This window comes from Lontra canadensis, unplaced genomic scaffold, assembly GCF_010015895.1.
Source record: "Lontra canadensis isolate GAN:19392208 unplaced genomic scaffold, GSC_riverotter_1.0 scaffold16, whole genome shotgun sequence".
Classification (NCBI taxonomy): Eukaryota; Metazoa; Chordata; class Mammalia; order Carnivora; family Mustelidae; genus Lontra; species Lontra canadensis.
Genome location: NW_022631010.1, coordinates 4150208 through 4172598, shown reverse-complemented (window position 1 = coordinate 4172598; position 22391 = coordinate 4150208). Strand labels below are relative to the sequence as shown.

The following is a 22391-nucleotide window of genomic DNA, read 5'->3' as shown; positions in this document are numbered from 1 at the left end:
GCCTTTTTCACAGAAAGACTGGGGATGCATTTCAGTCTGCTGTCACTATGCTGTGCCCTTTAGGAGAGAGGGTGTAACAGGCTAAGAATTCTTCCTTTATAACAGTGCTGCAGGCCTTGTGAGCACAAGCCCCACTGACTGCCAGAGCCAGGTGATAGGAGATGTCCTCTGTGTGGCAGCTGCAAAAATCTGCGTGCACCGTGAGTACACAAGCTTCTCCCTTGGAGATACTTGTAACCCAGAATGAGGCAGAGGCAAAGTAGAAAGATCGAGGTCACCAGCCTATCCCCAAAGAGCACCTCAGTAGACCTCTAGATGTTTTCCAAACCAGAAGCTCCAAGATAAGAAATAAGCTTCTTTCACAGAAAGACTGGGCATGTGTTTCAGTTTGCTGTCTCTGCATTGTGCCCTGTGGGGTTGGTAGCTAGCCAAGAACTGTCTCTCCATTTGTTCCAATCCCATGGGGCCCATGAATACAAGCCCTGCTGGTCATCAGAGCCAGGCAATCAAGAATTGTCCCCTGGGTGGCAGCCACAAAAACTGGGGCACCAATTGTAAAAACAAGGGCACAATTCATGTGTATAAACTCCCCTCTTGGCAATAATGGTATTCTATAGCAGCAGAGGGAGAGAGCAAAGATAAGTGCCTTTCTCTGAGGTCTCTGGAGAGGATTACTGTTGGTTCTTAGATGTGTGTTTAATTAGATACTTACTTCTCAGCTGCAGCTCTGAAGCTAATAGACCCCTTTCACAGGGAGACTGGACATCTCAGTCTGTTGCCTGTCTTCTCTGCCTTGGTGTTGGTAGGAGGTTAAGAACTCTTTCTCTTTTCTTGTCCTGTGGGATCTGTAAGTGTAAGTCCTGCTGGCAACTAGAGGCAGGCAGTCTAGAGGTGTCCCCTGGGCAGCAGCAGCAAAAACTGGGGGGCCAGATGCTGTACAAGCTCTTTTCTGGGGGATATGGGTGAGCTGAAGAGAAGCAGAGGGATAGCACAAATATGGCACCCACCAGCTCCAGTCTCTGGAGAGTATTTCAGTAGTACCCTAGATGTGTGTTAAAATAGATGCCTACCATGCTGGGGGGCGGGTGGCATTTATAGGGAGATTGTGTCTCAGCTTCTCCTACCTACTTCAGTGTGTAGGTCCGTTTGTCCAATGTGTAGGAGTCGTTCAGCTAGTCCCCCTGCTCCTGCAGAAGTTGTTCTGCATGTAGCTGTAGATGCAGTGTGACTATGGAAGGAGCTTGTCTGCTTTATGACAATTAAAAAATACTAAAATAAGCCTTGGATCTTTTATGGGTCACTAATTATCTAGTGAAAAAAATCCATCTATTTTTTAATTTGTGTTTTTAAGTCATTTACAGGTACTGTGATTATCAGTAAATTTGGATTTTGGCCTACCATTTTAGTATTTGTTTTCTGTTTGTTCTCTGTTTTTTTTTTAATCTTTCCTGCCTTCTTTTGGATTATTTGAACATGTTTCTAGTATCTCTTTAAAATTTTTAGGTTTTTTTGACCGTAGAGTTTTTTGGTGATTTCTCCAGGGATTACAATATATAACCTTATCTTTTCCTAATCTACATAGAATTAATATTTTATCATTTCAAGTGGAATGTAGTATTCTTACCACTATGTAAGTCCCATTATACTACCCTCTTTAGGTTGTCATATGTGTTACATTTATGTATAATAAAAACCCCATGAGACATGTTATAGTCATTGTTCTCTGTTGCTATACATATCTTAAAGCTCTTGAGAATAAAGACTAGTCTATTATTTACCAGAATATTTACCATTTCTGTTGCTCTTCCTTCATTGCTGAAGTTCCAGTTCCCCCTGTTTCACCCTCCACCCCCACCACCTTTTTTGGGAAGAAATTTCTTCAGCATTTTTTTAGAGCAGGTCTGCTGGTTTTCCTTTATCTGAAAATGGCTTTAAAAAAAAAACACTTTATTGGGGTGTTATTGGCATACAAAATGTGTACAAACTTAATGTATGCAATTTGATGAGTTTGGAGATAGGTATATACCTATGAAACCATCACCACAATCAACATCATGTCATAACCATGTATGACCTCCAAAAGTCATTTAAAATCTATTCAAAATCTTCTTACATTTAAAAATCTGTATTTTTACATTTGAACATTTAATATTTTATCATTTAAAATCTATTTTTTATTATTTTTAATTAATTTAAATTACTTTTAATTTATTTTTAAAAAAGTGTTATTTATTTAAGTAATCTCTACACCCACCATGGGGCATGAACTCAATATCCTGAGATCAAGAGTCACACAGTCCTCCAACTGAGCCATCCAGGTGCCCCTAAAATCTATTTTTAAATTTATTTAGTGATAAGAACACTAAAAACATAATAAATACTGTTTTAGTAAATTTTTAAAAAAGATTTTATTTATTTATTTGACAGAGAGAGACAGAGAGGCAGGCAGGGGTTGGGGGGGAAGCAGGCTCCCTGCTGAGCAGAGAGCCCGATGCAGGGCTCAATCCCAGGACCCTGAGATCATGACCTGAGCGTAAGGCAGAGGCTTAACCCACTGCGCTACCCAGTCGCCCCTATTTTAGTAAATTTTTAAGTGTACATTGTAGTATTGTTAACTATGGTCACTGTGCTATACAGTACTTACTCATGTTTGCATAACTGAAACTTTGTACACTTTGACCAAAATTTCTCCCATTTCATCTTCCTTCCAGTCCCTGGTGACCACCATTTTACTCTCTGTTTTTGTGTTTGATTAATGTGGATTCCTTATTTCAGTAGGATCAGGTAGCATCTGTTCTGAGTCTGGCTTATTTCACTTAGCATAATGTCCTCCAGATTCACCCATGTTGTCACAAATGGCAGGATTTCCTTTCATATTAAGAGTGAACAATATTCTAGTATATATAAATACCATATTTTCTTATCCATTCATTCATCAATGAACATTTAGATTACTCCATGCATTGGCTATTGTGAATAATATGCAGTGAATATGAATACAGATATCTCTTTGAGACAGTGATTTCACTTCTGTTAGATATATACCCAGGAATAGGATTGGTGGATAGTTATGGTAGTTCTATTTTTAATTTTTTGAGGAATCTCCGTACTGTTTTCTATAGTGACTCAATTCACATTCCCAACAACAATGTACAAGGGTTCCAAATTTTTGCATATCCTTGCCAACACTTGTTAACTTTGTTTTATTGATAATAGACATCCTACGAGGCACAAGGTGATAATCTCATTGTGGTTTTAATTTGCATTTGTTTCTCTAATGATTGGTGTTGTCAAGCACCCTTTTCTTATACTTCTCGTCCATTTGTATATTTTTTTGCTACAGTTAGTATATAAGAATCACCAAAAGTCCATAGTTTACATTACGGTTCATTCTTGGTGTTGTATTTTCTATGAGTTTAGGCAAATGTATTGACATGGATTCATCATTCTAGTATCATAGAATAGTTTCACGCCTTAAATACTTAACTATGCTCCACCTACTCATCTGTCCTCCCATCCCAATCCCTGACAGCACTAATCTTTTTGTTTCCATAGTTTTTCCTTTTAACAAATGTCATACAGTTGTAATCATGCAGTTTGTGTCTTTCTGAAATTGGCTTCTTTCACTTAGTCAAATGCATGTAAGTTTCTTCTGTGTCTGCTCATGGCTTAATAGCTCATTTCTTTTTGGCACTGAATAATATTCCATTGTCAGGATGTATCACAGTTGTTATCCCTTTACCTTCTGAAGTATATCTTGGTTGTTTCCACATTTTGGCAATTATGAATAAAGCTGCTTTAAACTTCCACATGCAGGTTTTTGTGTGGGCATAAGTTTTCAACTCCTTTAGGTAAACACAGTTTTCCCCTAGTCTCCAAAACTGGAGCATTTCTCTGAAACCTTTTGTGAGATGTAACGGTGTAAAGTGAAGAGATAGTTATTGTAAGGACCTATTTAGAAACTGTCCCTGCCCTTCCCCCGGGGGATTTACTTGGAGACAAGTCCGGGAAACCAGCTTCAAGTAACAAAGCCCAGATACAAGGGTGGGTCAGGCCAGGTAGAGACATCCAATCAGTGGGTGGGGATGCGTACTGTCTCCTGGTTACCAAGGAGTATGGGCCCCGCCCTTTGGGAGCCTTTTGGGCGCCAATCCTAACCAAGGTGTGATAGGCTAAATCAAATGTCTACTAGGTAAATTGTAACTCAATTGGTCACCTAGCATCACTGTGGAGTTTCCTGTGTGTGTTACAATCTCATTGGACACCTGTGCGTGGCCAGGCCTGACCGTATGGCCGTTGCCCTTAAAAGCTAGTCTGTGAAACAGAAGGGTCGCCCTCTCTTGTAAGAGGTGCGTCCCCGAACGTTCGGTTAGATTCTTGATGCTTGGCACGAAATAAAGCTTTGCTTGACCTTTGCTTTGTATCAGTCTCGCTCTTTTAATCACGGACCCATTATTGGGGCATAACAGTTATCATTAATTTTTTAAAAAGATTTTGTTTATTTATTTGACACAGAGAGAGATCACAAGTAGGCAGAGAGGCAGGCAGAGAGAGAGGAGGAAGCAGGCTCCCTGCTGAGCAGAGAGTTCGATTCGGGGCTTGATCCCAGGACCTTGAGATCATGACCCGAGCCTAAGGCAGAGGCTTTAAGCCCCTGAGCCACCCAGGTGTCCCAATTATCATTAATTTATATGGAAAAATTTGAGGGTGTTCCCAGACCTTAGAAGTAACCTTTCTTAGGCGTTTCTGAGATCTTTAGACACATCTTGTCAGTGAATGCGCAGAAGAAATTGAGGTAAAGCACAGATGCTCACGGATCCAGTTTAAAGCTCTGGCAGCGTGATGCTGAGATGCTGAGATGCTGAGATGCTGAGATGCTGAGATGCTGACTGTGGATGTGGGAGAAGGGCCTTGGCAGCGTGGCCATCGTTGCTCAGGGTGCATGCCGCCTCTCTAACAGCTGCTGCAAAACAAATGCTGAAAGCTGTTTTCACTTTTTTGCCTCTTTTTTGTAAAAGTAAGAATCCTCTTAAGATTTCTTTTGGTTAGTGGAAACTACTTTTTTTTTAAGATTTTATTTATTTATTTGACAGAGAGAGATCACAAGTAGGCAGAGAGGCAGGCACAGAGAGAGGAGGAAGTAGGCTCCCTGCTGAGCAGAGAGCCTGAAGCAGGGCTTGATCTCAGGACCCTGAGATCATGACCTGAGCCAAAGGCAGAGGCTTAACCCACTGAGCCACCCAGGCGCCCCTAGTACAAACAGTATTAATGGATACTGTTCTTATCAGATAACGTGGTTCACAAATATTTACTCCTATTCCATAGATGCCTTTTCACTCCATTGATTGTTTCCTTTGTTGAGTAGGAGCTTTTTAGTTTGATGGTTCAATTGGAGGTCTTTTGTACAAGTGAAGTGGTATAACTGAACTTTGGGGAAGTGGGGGATACCTGTGTGAGGAAGCACAATTGCTGAATGATAAGTAAGAGTATGTTTAATTTCGTGAGAAACCACCAAGCTGTCTTTCAAATTGGCTGTGCCATTTTGCATCCCCACCAGCAATGAATGAGGTTTCCTTTTGTTCCACATCCTCATTAGTATTTGGTGTTGTCCGTGTTTGGATTTTGGCCATTCTAATAGGTGTGTATGATATCTCACTGTTGTTTTAACTTGAATTTCCCTGATGATGTGTAACATCTTTTCACATCCTTATTTGTCATCTGTGTATCTTCTTTGTTGAAGTGTCTGCTAAAGTCTTTGCTCATTTTTTTTACTTGAGTTGTTTATTTTTTTATTATTTAGTTTTAATAATTCTTTGTATATTTTGGATAACAGTTCTTTATCAGATATGTCTTTTGGAAATATTTTTCCCCAATCTGTGGCTTGTTTTCTCATGTTCCTGACATTATCTTTTGCAGGACAGAAGTTTTTAATTTTAATGAAGTTTACTTAATCATGGATCGTGCCTTTGGTCAGTCATGAAATACTTCAGCTCTAGGGTGTTTTGGAGTGGGGAGTGGCAAAGGGAGAGAGGGAGAGAGAGAATCTTAAGCACTTTCCACGTTCCACACCCGGTGTGGGAGTCTGATGCTGAGCTTGATCTCACAACCTGGAGATCATTGCCTGAGCTGAAATCAGGAGCTGGACGCTTAACCATCTGAACCACTCAGGTGCCCCTAGGAATTTTTTAAAAGTGATTCTTTAAAAGTTATTTTAAGTATTGTTTTCCTAGTTTTGTTTAGTGTTTGTGTTTTCTTATAGTTCACTGAACTTCTGTAAGAGGATTATTCTGAATCCTTTGTCAGTCAGTTCACATATCTCTATTTTTAAGGATCGGTCATTGGAATCTTAGTTTTCTTGGGGGTGTCATGTTTCCCTGATTCTTTGTGATCTTGTATCCTTGTATTGGTGTCTATGCATTTGAGGAAGCAGTCATCTCTTTTAGTCTATACAGGTTCAGTTTGAATGGAAAGACCTTCAAGACTCAGTTCAGCCCTGGGTTCTGGATGGGCTATCTCATACCTTTCACTGGCAGGTGGGGCTTGCTATAGGGTCTCTGGTTGATGGAGCTTCTGCTTGTGCTGTGAGCTTTGGTAATACTGCTGGCTGGGCTCCCACCCACTGGCTGGGTTCTGTAGTTGCAGTTTGTACTTGGTGAAATGGTGCTTCTAGCTGGATTTTATGTTAAGTGAAGTTAATTTCACTTTATGTTTTAAGTGAAGTTGCAGGCTGTGCTTCATAGTTGGGTGGGGCTACTGGCTATGTCTTGCAATTGGGCAGGGCTGCATGTTGTGCTTTTTGGTTGGTTGGGAATGAAAGCTTTGTTCTCTGGTTCAGTGGAGTCACTAGCTGTTCTTTGTGGTTGGGCAGGGTCCCTGACTGTTCCATGATCAAGCAGGTACATAGTCTTTCAATTGTCCCAATATTCTCCACGATAGAAGTAGGCTTCCAGGGAGTGACCCCGAAATGCTGGAGAGGCTGAATGTCTGCTTCTGGTCCTCTTTTCTCCACTGGAGAAATCATAGGCCCAGAAGATCACTATTGGCGTGGCACTCTGTTTGCCTGGGGAGGGGTGATATGGTCAAAGTGAACCTACTTCTCTTATCTTTCTAAAGTAGGTTTTCTTGTTTTTTTTTTGTGCTTCAAAGGACATGCCTCAGCCTCACTCCCAAGTTCTGGGATTTTCAAAAGGTGTCTTGTTTGTGGATATTTGTTCATTTGTGTTTCTGTGAGGAGGACTTGATCCAGGATCCTCCTATTTCACCATCTTGCTTACTTCAACAGCAGAAGTGCATTTGGTTGCAAGATAGAGACTGAATCTGAGTATGTTCATAAGAGTGACAATGGGGCTGGAGAGAATAGAAGGCTTTGAGTAGAGAGAATATTTAGAACACTGTGTGTAAAGTAGGAAGGAGGGATCTTAGGAATGCCTTTCAATTTCCCTTTAATACTATGCTTTCCATCCCCTCTCATGAGCGAACTCCTACTTCTCTCTCAAGTCTCTGCTTAATTGTAACTTTCAATGCAAGGTTGTTTAAATCCTGGACTGTTGTTGACCACTTGAGGCTCTTTTTCATTTAATGTCTTCATTAGATACTTATTGAGCAGGTATCATGCCTTAGGGGCTGGCACACAGGCAATTGCTGTACCACAGGCACTTCCCAACATCATGGAGTTTACATTTAAAATGGTTTGAAATAATGAGCAAAACCAGATATTACTTTTACTTTCATCAGTCCTTCTCTTGAATGGCAGTCAAATGGCTGCTGCTGAGTGCTGTGTAAAGATTGAAAGTGACAAATTCAGATATTGTTAATCTGTACAGCTTTGTGATTTTCTCCAGCATTCTTATCAGGGTTGGGATTTGTGTTTGTCTGTTTGGTGGTGAAGAAAGCAAATACTTAAAATGATCTAGGGTTGGGGAGCCTGAGTGGCTCAGGTGGTTAAGTGTCTGCCTTCTGCTTGGGTCATGATCCCAGGGTTGTAGGATGGAGCCCTATGCTGGGCTCCCTGCTTAGTGCGAGATTGCTTCTCCCTCTCCCTATTCCCCTCCCCCCATGCTGTTCTCTCGCTTGTTCTGTTTTTCTCAAAAGAATAAATAAAAAATCTTAAATAAAAAAAAAAAGGATCTGGGGTTGAATTTTTTCCTTACAGATAGGTGCAGAAAATAATAGTGTTTGGATTCTTAAGATGTTGGCAAGAAAGCAATTGAAGTGATGAATCATGGAGTGGACACTGATAAAGAAAAGTGAAGAAGGAAAAGTCTGACCGATGCATGGAATTTATTTGGGTCAAGGGAGTATACATCTTGATGAATTCAAGAAGTTTTCTATAATAACAAAATCAGGGAGCTAAAGATGTTTCTGGGTGTTAATACAGAAGGTAGAGTTAGGCAGAATGGATTTCATTCAGCTTGCACTGCTGATGCATTAATGAGATCCTGGAAAAGTCATACCAAACCTCTGAGCCTCACTTTCCTCAATTAAAAAGTGCTGGCAATGACATCAAACTCAAAGTGTTACAAGTTTTAAGTGTGATAACTTAAGTAGCACTCTGCACATGGTTGGTGTCCACAGAATATTTGCTCACTACTGCTTGATGCCACACAGCCGCCTTTTATTCCTTTCCTCTCTCCTGCTGTTATTGTTAGAGGCCTAACAGAGTTATTCTCCCATGAAATAAGATGAGGAATAAAGAATTGGGCAGGACAGACAGGTTAAGGGACTAGAAGAGACTAGAAGATAAAAGACCTTAAGAAGGAGAGCTTAGCAAGGTCAGTTCCTTATCTAGGTCACATGAGTAGAGTGATTTCAGGGATCAAGGTAGTCCCGAGTGGGAAGTACCCCCCTTCAGGGGGCCTCTGATAACCCCTCTGTCTGGGCAGACAGATCCCAAACTCTTTGTACCTGTGACTTATCTCTCCTAGTCATACTAATGGGTCTTCACCCCAGGGCATGGCATGATCTGCAACCACTTAGGTACCTACACTTCTGCCATGGTCCAGAGAGCAAAGCTTTAGGAGAGAGTTTCCCTAAGCTCCCAGTGAAGCATGCATGCTACTGAAAATATGCACAGGTAATTGTGGAGTGGATGCAAAGTATGTGCTCTTCTAAATCCCCAGAGGAGAAAATGGTGTAAGTGTCAGAAACAAGATAGATTTCTAAAACTACATAATAGCAGCAAAAGCAAGTTGAATGCTTTTCAATTTTTTTTGTTTGTTTTGGAACAAGGAACAATGGTTTTTTTGCATTGTAATAGCAAATATAAAGAAAACATACCATTTTAGTACAATACTTTGGCATTTTGTGGAATCCCAGACTGGATGGAGTCTTGATTACTTAGCCATATAATTACTTTTTAAATTTAGACTCTTGAAGAAAAATGCATTTAGACTCTTGAATTACTTTGGTACAAAAATAACTTTTCTTGTTGAATGCTTGGATATATAACAAAAGTTGTGCTTTCTTTTTTGGTGATCATTATTTGTGAAACAAGAAGAGTGTTGACTCTTATATATCAACTGATGTCTATGCCCTTCTCTAATAGATTGGTGACACTTTCTTTTAGCTGCTCCGCATCTTTTAACTCTTCTGTAACTCTCTGTATATTTTAGCCCTCTGCCATACCTGTGGCAACTCTGACCAGCTTTCCCCTGAAATGCATCCTCCCCTTCCATAGTATATAATTGTCACTTGGGAAATGTTGCCAAAATCCCATTCCCCCTGCAGCTAAGTGTGGTCATGTGATTTGTTCTTACCAATGGAATGTGAGGAGAAATGATTGGTGTCACTTTCAGGAATAGGCTTTTAAGAATTAAGACTTTAAGAAGACTTTTAAAGGGCACCTGGGTGGCTCAGTGGGTTGAGCCTCTGCCTTTGGCTTGGGTCATAATCCCGGCTTCCTGGGATCGAGCCCTGTGTCGGGCTCCTTGCTCGGCAGGAAGCCTGCCTCTCCCTCTCCCACTCCCCCTGCTAGTATTCCCTCTCTCACTGTGTCTCTGTCAAATAAATAAATAAAATCTTAAAAAAAAAAAAGAAGACTTTTAAGTCATACCTACGACTTCCTTGTGTTTCCATACTTTGGCACCAACAGGCTGGGCCTCGTTGATCTGTTTATGAGAAACATAAAGAAGATGTATGAAGTTGTTAAATGATCAGGGTTAAGGTCTCCTTACAGTGGGAGATGTGGATCCAGGTAGAAAGAGGCTTACTGATGTGTGTGAATTGTGGCAGTGCCTTTCTGCAGTGTAGCTAATGGGAACCCAGTCCCTGTGCTGCTGCACAGCATAATATGGCTTGTTAGGATAGATCATCAGGGGCTCTTGTACTTGGTAATAGAATGATGTAATGCCCATCACCAGGCTCACCTGGTGATGGTTATTAAGGAGGGCAGGGATCGCATGGAGCACTGGGTCTTATAAGCAATGAACCCTGGAACACTATATCAAAAACTAATGATATGCTGTATGGTGACTAACATAACATAATTTTTTAAAAAGATTAATGAAAAAGAAAAGATTGGCATAATGCATTCTTCAGGAACATAATGCTTTACCATAACCTACTATCACATCAGGGAGCACATTGAATGTCCTAGAGCACCCTCTGGAGGAGTGACAGGATATTTTACCGGTGTTTCTTGTAGGGTGAGTCCCAGTCTCCTTTTTACTGTAGATCTTATTTTCTGAAGTGCTATGGGCAATGTTTGTGGCCTTCACTTTTCTAGTTATATACTTCTAGATCAGTTTAGTTTCTGTATAAAATCATATATAGAACTTTGCCATTTTAGAAACAAAGTGGATTATATATAAAACTATAAAAAAAAAGAATCACTCTGGCTGTTGGAGTACACGACGGGTGACAGGGAGGCCAGGGAAGAGAGTCCCATAGGAACAGGTGGGAGACAATGGAGAATGAAGCTGAGAACAGAAAGTGGAGCTGGGGAGTGGGGGATGGGTGTGGAGGGTTTGGGGGTGGTCAGTGGAGGAAATAGCAGAGGATGAAACATCTAGGAATATGTTCCAGTTACCATTGTATGTGGGTGTGGACACAACCTCCCTTCCCAATTATCTCATGTACCCCCAAATTATAGAGTAGGTCTTTCCTAAAAGGACAAAGGGAAATTTTCATCCCTGGGGATAAACTGAACTCCTGGCTTAGAATACAAGGACTTTGGTGGACATCTAAGTCCAACATTTATATGTTACAGATAGGAAGAGTGAAGCTAAAGAAAGAAAAGGGAATTATACAGGGATCATCCAGCAAGGTCGTGAATTTGAGTCCTCACTGATTCACCGACCAGTGATCTATTTAGTTTATCCCTGAAACCCTTCTCATCCCACTCTTCAGAAGACACTGAGATTAAAAGTTGGTTGTATAGACTTCTACACATCTTTTAAGGCCTTTAGAAACAGAAACATTTAGTACATTTAAAAATTATTATTTTTTATTGACATACAGTTGATATTGTATCAGTTTAAGGTGTACAGTGACACTATATAAGTTTAAATTGTACATTTATATACTGTAATATGATTATTGTTGTACTGTTAGCAAACATCTATGTCATGTCCTATAATTACCATTTTTTGGCTCTTTTTTTACATTTTTAATTTTTTATAAAACAATTTCTTTTTACAAATTATTTATTGATTTATTTGAGAGAGAGTGTGCTTGCACTTGTACATGTGTGGGAAGAAGGGATAGAGGGAGGGAGAAACAGACTCTTCATGAAGCAGGGAACCCAGAGAGGGATTCCATTCCAGGACTCTGGGATCATGACTTGAGCCGAAGGCAGATGCTTAACCAACTGAGCTACCCAGATGCCCCTATAATAAAACAATTTCAAACTTACGGAAAAAAAAAAACAACAATACTGCAAAATCCCCATATCCTTTACCCAGATTCATTTATTAAGATTTAGTCTCAGCAATTTTGAAGTATATAATACAGTATTGTCTTCTATACTTAATATGCTGTGTTGTAGATCACCACGATTGATTTATTGATCCATTTCTCTCACACACTAGTCCCAGGTAATCACCATTCTATTCTCTGTTTCTACAAGTTGGGCTTTGGCTTTTTTTAGTGATACCATGCAGTAGTTTTCTCCCTCTATCGGAATTTTCTCACTTAGCGTAATGCTTTCAAGGTCCGTTTGCATTGTCAGAAATAGCAGGATTTCCTTCTTTTCATGGCTGAATAATATTCCATTGTATGTATACATATAACACATCTTCTTTATCCCTTCCTATGGAATAAAGCTGTTTTCATTATGGAAAAACAATCTAATGCATCCTTTGAGGCCTATATATATATATATATATATTCATTGGGGAGCTTTCTTTGACCCATATTCCATGAGACCCCCAGACTGGAATGGGAGCCCCATATTTTTTATAGCTTTTGGCATGGCCCTATCTTTTCATCTTCTTAAACCTCTGGTCTTTTTTGTTGATGGTCATGGTGGCCGGTGATATGCTGTATTTTTTTCTTTCTCTTTTTATCTTTGACCATCCTCACCCATTTCTTCCACCTCTCACACCTTTACTCTGGCATCCACCAATCTGTTCTCTGTATCTATTTGGTTTTTTTTTTTTTAAGATTCCACATGGAAGAGAGATCATATGGTATTTGTCTTTCTCTGTCTGACTTACCTCATTTAGCATAATGCCCTCAAGGTCCATTTGTGTTGTCACGAATGGCAATATTTCATTCCTTTTTATGGCTGAATAATATTCCATTGTGTATGTGTGTGTATATATATATATATATATATACACACACACACACACACACACACACAATTCTTTATCCATTTACTCATCATTGGACACTTAGGTTGTTTCCATATCTTGGCTGTTGTGAATAATGCTGCAATGAACATGGAGATGCATATATATATATATGTATATATATATATATATATTAATTTATTTGACAGATCACAAGTAGGCAGAGAGGCAGGCAGAGAGAGACAGGAGGAGGCAGGCTCCCTGCTGAGCAGAGAGCCCGATGAGGGACTCGATCCCAGGACCCTGAGATCATGACCTGAGCTGAAGGCAGAGGCTTTAACCACTGAGCCACCCAGGCGCCCATCTTTTCAAATTAGTGTTTGTATTTGTTTTTTAGATAGATACATACCATAAAATTTCAGGACCAGATGGCTATACTGGTAGATTCTACCAAACGTTCAGTGAAGAATTAATATCTATCCTTCTCAAACTATTCCAAAAAACAGAAGAGGGAACTCTTTCAAACTCATTCTATGAGGCTAGTATTACCCTGATACCAAGACCAGATAAGGACACTACAGGAACAGAAAACTGTAGGCCACTTCTCTCTTTATATCCTATTTTCATTTCCTTTAGGTATGAACCCAGAAGTGGTATTGCTGAATCATATGGTAGTTCTATTTTTACTTATTTGATGGACCTTCATAATGTTTTCCATAGCAACTGAACCAATTTGCATTTCTACCAACAATTTTTAAAGACTCCCTTTTCTCCAAATCCTCACCAATACTTGTCATCTCTTATCTTTTTGTTGATAGCCATTCCAACAGATATGAGATGATATATCATTGTGGGGTTTTTTTTTTTTTTTGCATTTTCCTAATGTTTAGAGACGTTGAATATCTTTTCATGTACCTGTTGACCATTTGGGTGTGTTCTTTGGAAAAATGTCTGTTTCTTCTACCTATTTGTTAGTCAGATTTTGTTGTTGTTGTTGACTTGTATGAGTTCTTCATATATTTTGGGTAAAATTCCTTATCGGATATCTGGTTTGCAAATATTTTCTCCAATTCCATAGGATCCCTTTTCATTTTGTTAATTGTTACTTTTGCTGTGCAGAAGCTTTTTAGTGTGATGTAGTTCCACTTGTTTGTTTTTGCTTTTGTTACTTGTGCTTTTTGTGTCATATCTAAAAAATCATCAGCAGGACTAATGTCCCTAATTATCAATTACCATTTATTTCTCATTACTAACATATGATCATTTTCTTTTATCTTATGTTCCTCTGACCTGACAGTTTTCATCAATAAAAGACCAGAAGAATCAGACAGACATGGGTAGCCCTACACACACACACACACACACACACACACACACACACGCCTCACCTGGAGAAAATTCTCATTTTGACATGCTGTGGAATGCTGCATCAAAGTCACAGGTGATATCTCTTCTATTGTAGATTCACCTTTCATGGTACTATTTAACTATCAAAAAATAACAAAAACAGACCTGTGTGTTGCCAGAATTTCAGGTGCGAATTCAGCTGTTACCAGCTCTGAAAGTTTTATTTAAAAAAAAAAATTTTTTTTAAGATTTTATTTATTTATTTGACAGACAGAGATCACAAGTAGGCAGAGAGGCATGCAGAGAGAGAGAGAGGAGGAAGCAGGCTCCCCACTGAGCAGAGAGCCTAATGCAGGGCTCAATCCCAGGAGACTGGGATCGTGACCTGAGCCGAAAACAGGGGCTTTAACCCACTGAGCCACCCAGGCGCCCCAAGCTCTGAAAGTTTTAAAAATATGCCTCAGGAAGGTGATTATGGGAAGTGGACAATATCCAATAGTGATGAAAGTGAGGAGGAAAAGCCAAAACTAGACAAGTCATCTACTTCTCCCCTCCCCCATGCCGGGCAGGGAGCAGGAAATGAACCAAGATACACCTGTTCTGAGGCTAGGAAAGCTGCCCATAGAAGAAAATCAATACTTGTGAAGTTCAGCAACACAGATTCACAAGTTTCACCTCTCCAAATGTGAAGAAGTTTTCACCTCTCAAAAGAAGAGTAGTTCCCAGGAAGATCTAGGTTGGTGTCTCTCATAGTGGTCAAAGAAGAGAGCGGCATCTCTTCTTCCAAAGACAGTGCTGTCCAAAGAACTAGAAATCACTGTCCTCCTGCCCACCATGGATTAAAAGAGGAGAAAGAGGAGTATGAAACCTCAGGGGAAGGCCAAGACATTTGGGACATGTTGGATAAAGGGACTCCCAATTTTACCTCACTAGAGTCTCCGGAATTAAGCCAAATTATAACTCCGGAGCCCTCCACATCAAGGATATTCTATCTCCTCTATTTGGGACACTTGTATCTTCAGCTCGGTTTAACTACTGCTTTGATATGGGCAGGCTCATAAAACAGTATCCACCAGAGTTAAGAAACCAGTCCTGCTTGTGCATGGAGATAAATGAGAAGCTAAGGCTCACTTACATACCTAGGCCAGGCCTTATGAAAACATTTCCCTCTTTCAGGAAAATGATGTTACTACTACTATGAAGAAGGCCTCTGGGTTGTCATACACACCTCCAACCTTATCCATGCTAACTGGCACCAGAAAACTCAGGGAATATGGTTGAGACCCTTATACTCATGAATTATCCATGAAACCCACAGATCTGGAGAACCAGAACACATTTTAAAGTTGGTATCATCAGCTAGTTGATGGGTTATAATGCTCCTTCATTCAAGGAGTGGATAAATACCATCCACAAGCATGAGCTCTCTGAAACCAATGTTTATCTTATTGGATCAGCTGCAGGATCCTTTCAAGGAAGTCAGAAAGATAATTGGGGACATTTTAGGCTTAGAAAGCTTCTGAAAGAGCATGCCTCATCCATGCCTAAAGGAGAGTCTTTGCTGATACTAAGTCAGTTTTCAAGCATTGGGTCTGTGGGAGCTGGTGATTCGAAATGGTTGTGTTCTGAGTTTAAAGAAGGCTTGGTGAAGCTGGGGAAGGAAAGCAGGACCTCAGGGAAAAGTGCCATTCCTCTTCACCTGCTCTATCCTTTTGTGGAAAATGTATGAACCAGCTTAGAAGGATATCCAGCTGGGATCTCTCTTCCCTATAACATCCAGACAGCTAAAAACCAGAATTGGCTCCCTTCCTATTTTCACAAATGGTTGGCTGACATATCTGGCCACAGCAATGCTATGCCATATATTAAAACATATATGAGACCTTCTCCAGGCTTCAAATTGCTTGGCTCCTTGTCACAAGCACCAATTTGTCCAAGGCCACCTGGGAAACATTAGAGAAGAACAGCACCCAGCTGATGATCCATTCCTATGAGCTTGGGGTCCTTTTCCTGCCATCAGCATTTGGCCTGGACAGCTTCAAAGTAAAACAGAAATTCTTCTCAGGGAGCAAGGAGCCAGTGGCCACCTTTCCTGTGCCATATGACCTGCCTCCAGAACTGTATGGAAGAAAAGATCGGCCATGGATTTGGAATATTCCTTATACCAAAGCACCAGATACACATGGGAATATATGGGTTCCCTTCTGAGAATCTTAAAGCACTGTGAAATTTAGGTGTAAGAGGTCAAGCCCCAGATAACACATGTTCTTATTTGCACCAGATGTTCAACCTTAAATTTTTTCTACACCCCTAACAAAACTCTGCATGGCTCAAACAAAAACAAAACAAATAAAACTTCAGATTCATTTTGATTTTTTTAAAGATTTTATTTATTTGATACACAGAGAGAGATCACAAGTAGGCAGATGCAGGCAGAGAGAGAGAGGGAAGCAGGCTCCCTGCTGAGCAGAGAGCCTGATGCAGGGCTCGATCCCAGGACCCTGAGATCATGAGCTGAGCTGAAGGCAGAGGCTTAACCCACTGAGCCACCCAGGCACCCCAGATTCATTTTGATTTTATAAAATGATCTGAAACACACTGCAGCAGGGGGAGAAAACCGTAACATCATTTATTTCAAATATGTTAATCTTTTAGTAGTTCCAGAGAAAAAAGGAGAAAAATAGTTAAGTGGCATATTTAAAGCTACTTAAAGCACTTATATCTTTAGTATTTAAGAAAATATTGTTTATGAGCCAATATTAATTATCACATGAGACGTCGATATGCTTTTTGTGTAGGGTTTTACAATTATTGTCCAAACACACACATAAAAGATCCAAATGCACATTTCATAAAATATGACACATTGCTAGAAAGGTCTCAAGAGTACGGTGGAATGAGAAGGAACAGTAATATATAGCAAATTGCAACCTACTTGGGTCCCACAATCTTACCCAAATGAATTTATTTTGTGAGATAATTTATGGATTAAAAACAGACTTTTAAAATGAATAATGTATTTCTAAATTATATCAGCCTTCTGTAAGAGATGCATACATGTTTTGTTTCTATGATATCGTTTGCCTATTTTCTACTAGGTCATTTGTCATTTTGTTACTGATTTGTAAACATTCTTTATATATTATGGATATTAATCCTCTTATAGTATATAAAGCATTTATAAGTTTTATTTTACTCTGTTTATCTTTTAATTTTATACTGGTTTGAACCTTCTCCTGCATGCATTTTGTTATTAATATGTTAAGCATTTTATGTAGTCAAATTTTATGATTTTAATTTTTTAAATTTAAATTTAAAATTTTTTAGGATTATTTATTTATTTATTTATTTGAGAGAGAAACAGTGAGAGAGCGCATGAGAGGGGAGAAGGTCAGAGGGAGAAGGAGACTCCATGGAGCTGGGAGCCCGATGCGGGACTGGATCCCGGGAGTCCGGGATCATGACCCAAGCTGAAGGCAGTTGTCTAACTAATTGGGACATCCAGGCGCCCAAAATTTTATGATTTTTAATAATTCTCTTCTGTCCTCCTTATTAGCTTTATTTCCTTTGAGGTCATTTATCCTTATTGTTCATTTAAGTTCTTCTCTTATATTGTTTATTTTCCTGAAACTATCTGATGACATATATTTAGGCATAATGCTGGATTAGTAAAGGCAGCTGAATGTGGTTCCTTTGTACTGGTCATGTCTGTTTTTTGCCAGTAGGCCCGTTTTTTGAATTGGAAGGGTGAATGTAGACTTTGTATGAGTATTATATGTGTGCTCAGGGAGTGTTGACTAGCAGATTTTATTTTAAACAGAGTAACTGAAAAGCAAACAAGCTTACTTTGTTTTATCTTACCTCTCATACAGTTGTCAAATTACTTTTGGAGGGAAATATTTAGAAGGCTAAACACCAGAATGTTAACAGAGGTAAGATTATGGGTGTTTTTTTCCACCTTTTTGTTTATCTGAGTTTCTGATTTTTCTAGCATTAAATGTTAATTCAGCTTCCTCACATCCATAAACGAAGAACAACAGAAGAATTTTGCTTAACTCCTCCAGTCTTTATAAGAGGGTATTAATAGTCCTATTTCTTGTCTGGATTCAGCCTATTCAACAGTTTGGGAAGATAACATCTTAACTAGAATTCAGAGATTATTCCTAAGAAATGAAACACATTTAAAGTAAGGTATTAAAAGCAATTTGTATGACTGTGGGATGTGCAGTAAAAAATGTTGATGAGTGATTTTTTTTTAATGACCATGACTAAAATGCAGCATTTAATTACTCAATTTAGCCTACTCAAGGGGAAATCTATTACTTAGTCACAAAAGGCTTTGAAAATGAGGAGACTGTGTATACATACCATGGAATATTACCCAATGGTAACTAACATAACACACACACATGCACATGCACACAGAAGAGCTCCAAATTGAATGAAGCCAGTGGTCTGCCCTTGAGGGGCTCATAGCTTATTACAGATGAACAAATAATTGGAACATGACATATTATGACTGCCAAGAAAAATATGGACAAGATACAGTGTTGACACAAAGAAGGGAGTTTGCAGCTCTGTTTAGTTGGGTCAAGGGAAACTTTCATAGATGTGGAGATGATTGAATGTAGTTTTGAAGGAAAATTGGGAGCTCACTGGGGCCAATTTAATGGCTAAGTGGGAGAGCATGATATAAATGTGTGAAGAGGGATTTAAATGTGCAAAGAAACAGGTTATGGAAGTAACAAGTTGGGTTAAGGTGTCCACACTACTTTGTAGAAACGTTAAGTGGTTCTGTAAAATGCCTAGGAGAGGTGAGCAGGGACCAGTTCATAATGAGTTGAACACTGTGCTAAAGAGATTTGATCTTTTGAAAGACTTCATTTGTAGAATTGAACTGTACTGGTAAGACCTTATGGGAGACTCTGAAAAAATATCAGTTTATCTAGCTAAACCTAAATGCAGTCTTACTCCCAGAGGGTTTTCTGGAAGTTTCATACATTAAAAAATGTAATTATTGGGGCACCTGGGTGGCTCAGTCGTTAAATGTCTGCCTTCAGCTCAGGTCATGATCCTGGGGTCCTGGGATCAAGCCCAGCATTGGGCTCCTTGCTCAGCGGGAAGCCTGCTTCTCCCTCTCCCACTCCCCCTGGTTCAAATAAATAAATAAAATCTCAAAAAATGTAATTATTATTGGATGTGCATATGTGTCTGCCTTGATTAGTTCATGATTTAATTAATCTTCCAAATGGGTAACTTTTGTGAGTAAATGGTGGCATTAGCTGGGTGGGATATTGGAATGAGAGGAATAAACTAGGACTGACTCACACAAACAAGAACATATCCAACCAGACTTGATTCAATTGGGCTGATGGCCCAGGTGGAGAAATCAATGTTCCTGCTCTCTGGGAGCTCTTTTTCTTTTTCTTTTTTTGGGAGCTCTTATCTTGAGTAAAGAAGAGTAGGTGTAAGGTAATGGAACCTTCTGTGACTGTGAACTCCATATATGGGAAAGAAGGTGGTATGGACTTTGATTTCCTGTCCATCCATGTGGGTTAAAATGAGAGCTCAGAATGCTGATAGCACCAAAAGCTCTTGTCTCACCTTGAAAAGTTCTGTGTGACAGATCACTAGACAAAGAAATTGTGCTGCCACTTTCTCTTGGGAAGTCTGTAAAGATGAAGCTGTTTCTGGTTCTCCTTATTCTGCAGTTTAAGGTACCAACAGGTAACTTGTCCAAATGTACCATGAAATCCTAGGAGATATTACTGTTTGTAGGAGTGGGGTCAGGGCCCTTGAGATTGTTGATATCTTGCCAATCTCATCAAAAGTACCCAGTCTCCTTAAGCCTGTCTTAGAAGAAAGTATTTGGGGAGGTAAGAGGTAAGAAGACATCAGGGCTGTACTCTCAGACATCCTCTCCAAAAGTAGGCATGAACCCAGCATCTAGAATTATCTTTATAATGTTGAATATAGTTTTCATTCAGGAACCCTACCATCTGTTTTTCCATTCAAACTCTGCCTTTACAACAGTAATGAGAAGAGCAAAAGCTTTGGAATCATGTAGATGTGAGGTTAAAATATATCTTGATCACTGATTCATTGTATGAACTGAGCTAATTATTCCCTTTTTTAAAGATTTATTTATTTATTTTATGGAGAGAGCGAGAGCATGGGGAGAGGGGTGGAGGGAGAGTGAGAGAATCCTCAAGTAGACTCCCTGCTGAGTGCAGAGCCCAACATGGGTTCAAATCCAGGACCCTTAGATCACAACCTGAGCTGAAACCAAGAGTTGGATGCTCAACTGAGTGAGCCATCCAGGCACCCCTAATTATTCCCTTTGAATCTAAGTTTTCTCATCTGTCAATTGAGTATAATGACCCCATTTCATAATGATTGAATTTCATATGAGGAAATGTCTTTGTTTTCCCTCTTTGTTCCAGGAGCTTGTCCAAATTTGTGTACAGGGACACATAAAGAATGTGAAACAGGTGATCTAGGACCTCAGTGCAATACTCCAAATAGGTGACAGTTTGGCTCTCTAGGGAGGTGGGTACACATGGAATTGAGTTTGATCCGTGGGCAACACATTTATCTGAGATCAAAAAGGAGGATGGAGAGAGAGAAGGAAAGAGATATTGAGACTGAATCTAGGAGGATCATGGTCATGAAGACATAGAAGCTGAATAAGGGAATTTCTCAGCAGCATTTATTGCTGAGACCCATGAAGTCTTGGCCTTGGCAAAGGGAGATTTCTACTCTTTATATCAGTGAGTGTGAAACCCTATTTCTCTCTTAACTTAAAAAGTCCTGTTTGTGGTACTCTTTTAAAAGTTAACTTGTCTCTGAATAGTGCCGAGGTGGCAAGTTGGTACTCTATGGGGACACTGAGCTAGGGTAAGGCTGAGGGAGTGTTGACTTCGGAGTATGGGAGACAGAGTCATATTTTCCAGAGTTCAGGAGTGGGACATAGCTCCAGTTGATAACCATGAATTGTTCTCTCTTCCTTTTTGTCATATAAGTACTAATGTTCTCAGCGCCAACTGAGTTTTGGCTAGGAACATGGACTTTTGATGTTCTTAATTTGTTGGATGATTTTCTTTTCTTTTCTTTTTTTAAGATTTTTATTTATTTATTTGACACAGAGAGAGAGAGATCACAAGTAGGCAGAGAGGCAGGCAGAGAAAGAGGGGGAAGCAGGCTCCCTGCTGAGCAGAGAGCCTGATGTGGGGCTCGATCCCAGACCTTGAGATCATGACCTGAGCCGAAGGCAGAGGCTTCAACCCACTGAACCACCCAGGAACCCCTGTTTGATGATTTTCAAGGAGGAGGCTCTTAGTTTTCTCTTATCAGCATAAGGTTCATTTTGGAAGCACAGGAGGCCAAACCTGTGGGTACCACATACTACTTCTACTCTGTCTTAGAAACTAATCTGCATTCAATGTTTCCTGTGCACAGATACAGCATGCCCCAGAAAATGCTTTAGTAATATAATAGACTACTGCCGGAAGAAATGTGAAATGGGGGAAATATGTGAAGTGGCATGTCTAAATGGGAAATTATGTTGTGTAAATGAAGTAAAAATCAAAAAACACAAGAAAGCCCCAGAGTCACCCTTCTCTACCACAGCCTGATGGAAGATAGACTATGTCATTTTACCCACCACCACACTTCTCACAGTGCAACTATAAATCGAGCACTTGCTTCACTGGTCTCCACTCTTCCTAAATCAAAAGTGCCACCTCCTTTGACAGCCAGGAGTAAGAAATTTATCTACTTCTTCTGTGAACTTGATTCTCCATGTAATAAAATTTTATGCTTTTCTCTGGATTTATTTATTAATGTATTCACTCTTTTTTTAAAATTTATTTTTTATTTATTTTCAGCGTAACAGTATTCATTGTTTTTGCACCACACCCAGTGGATGGGACTGGAAGAGATTATGCTGAGTGAAATAAGTCACTCATTTTTTAAAAACACTTTAACTATAAATGGATAATCATGTTCCAGGCATTATACTGGTAAGATGGGTGATACAGAGATGAAGTGAAAATGTTGGTATAAGTGGAAGTTAGCTCCTCCATTTTCTATATTTCATAGCATTTCAAGTACTACTCCTCTTTTAAATGAAGTTTCTTGGGTTTAAGCAGATCTAAATGTCCCAACTTTGTGTGTGTAGGATGAATAAGGGTATTGCTAACAACTGAGAATTCATTAAAAGAAGGCAAGTCATTGGAACATTTTCATAACATTTATTGGCCAACTCTAATGGGCAGTGATGACACCTAGTGATAATTCCAATACAGGTTTCCC

At 39.6% G+C, this 22391-nt stretch overlaps 1 protein-coding gene and 1 pseudogene across 1 annotated transcript; both read left to right on the top strand.

The window, feature by feature from the left end:
* Window positions 1–14533: 14533 nt before the first annotated feature.
* LOC116868730 lies at window positions 14534–16305 on the top strand (annotated as a pseudogene).
* A 3451-nt stretch (window positions 16306–19756) lies between these two features.
* DEFB128 (defensin beta 128) lies at window positions 19757–21769 on the top strand. Its single transcript, XM_032859374.1, is given in 2 exon segments — window positions 19757–19805; window positions 21537–21769. Coding segments are annotated over 2 exon segments (282 nt in total).
* The last annotated feature ends 622 nt before the right edge of the window (window positions 21770–22391 follow it).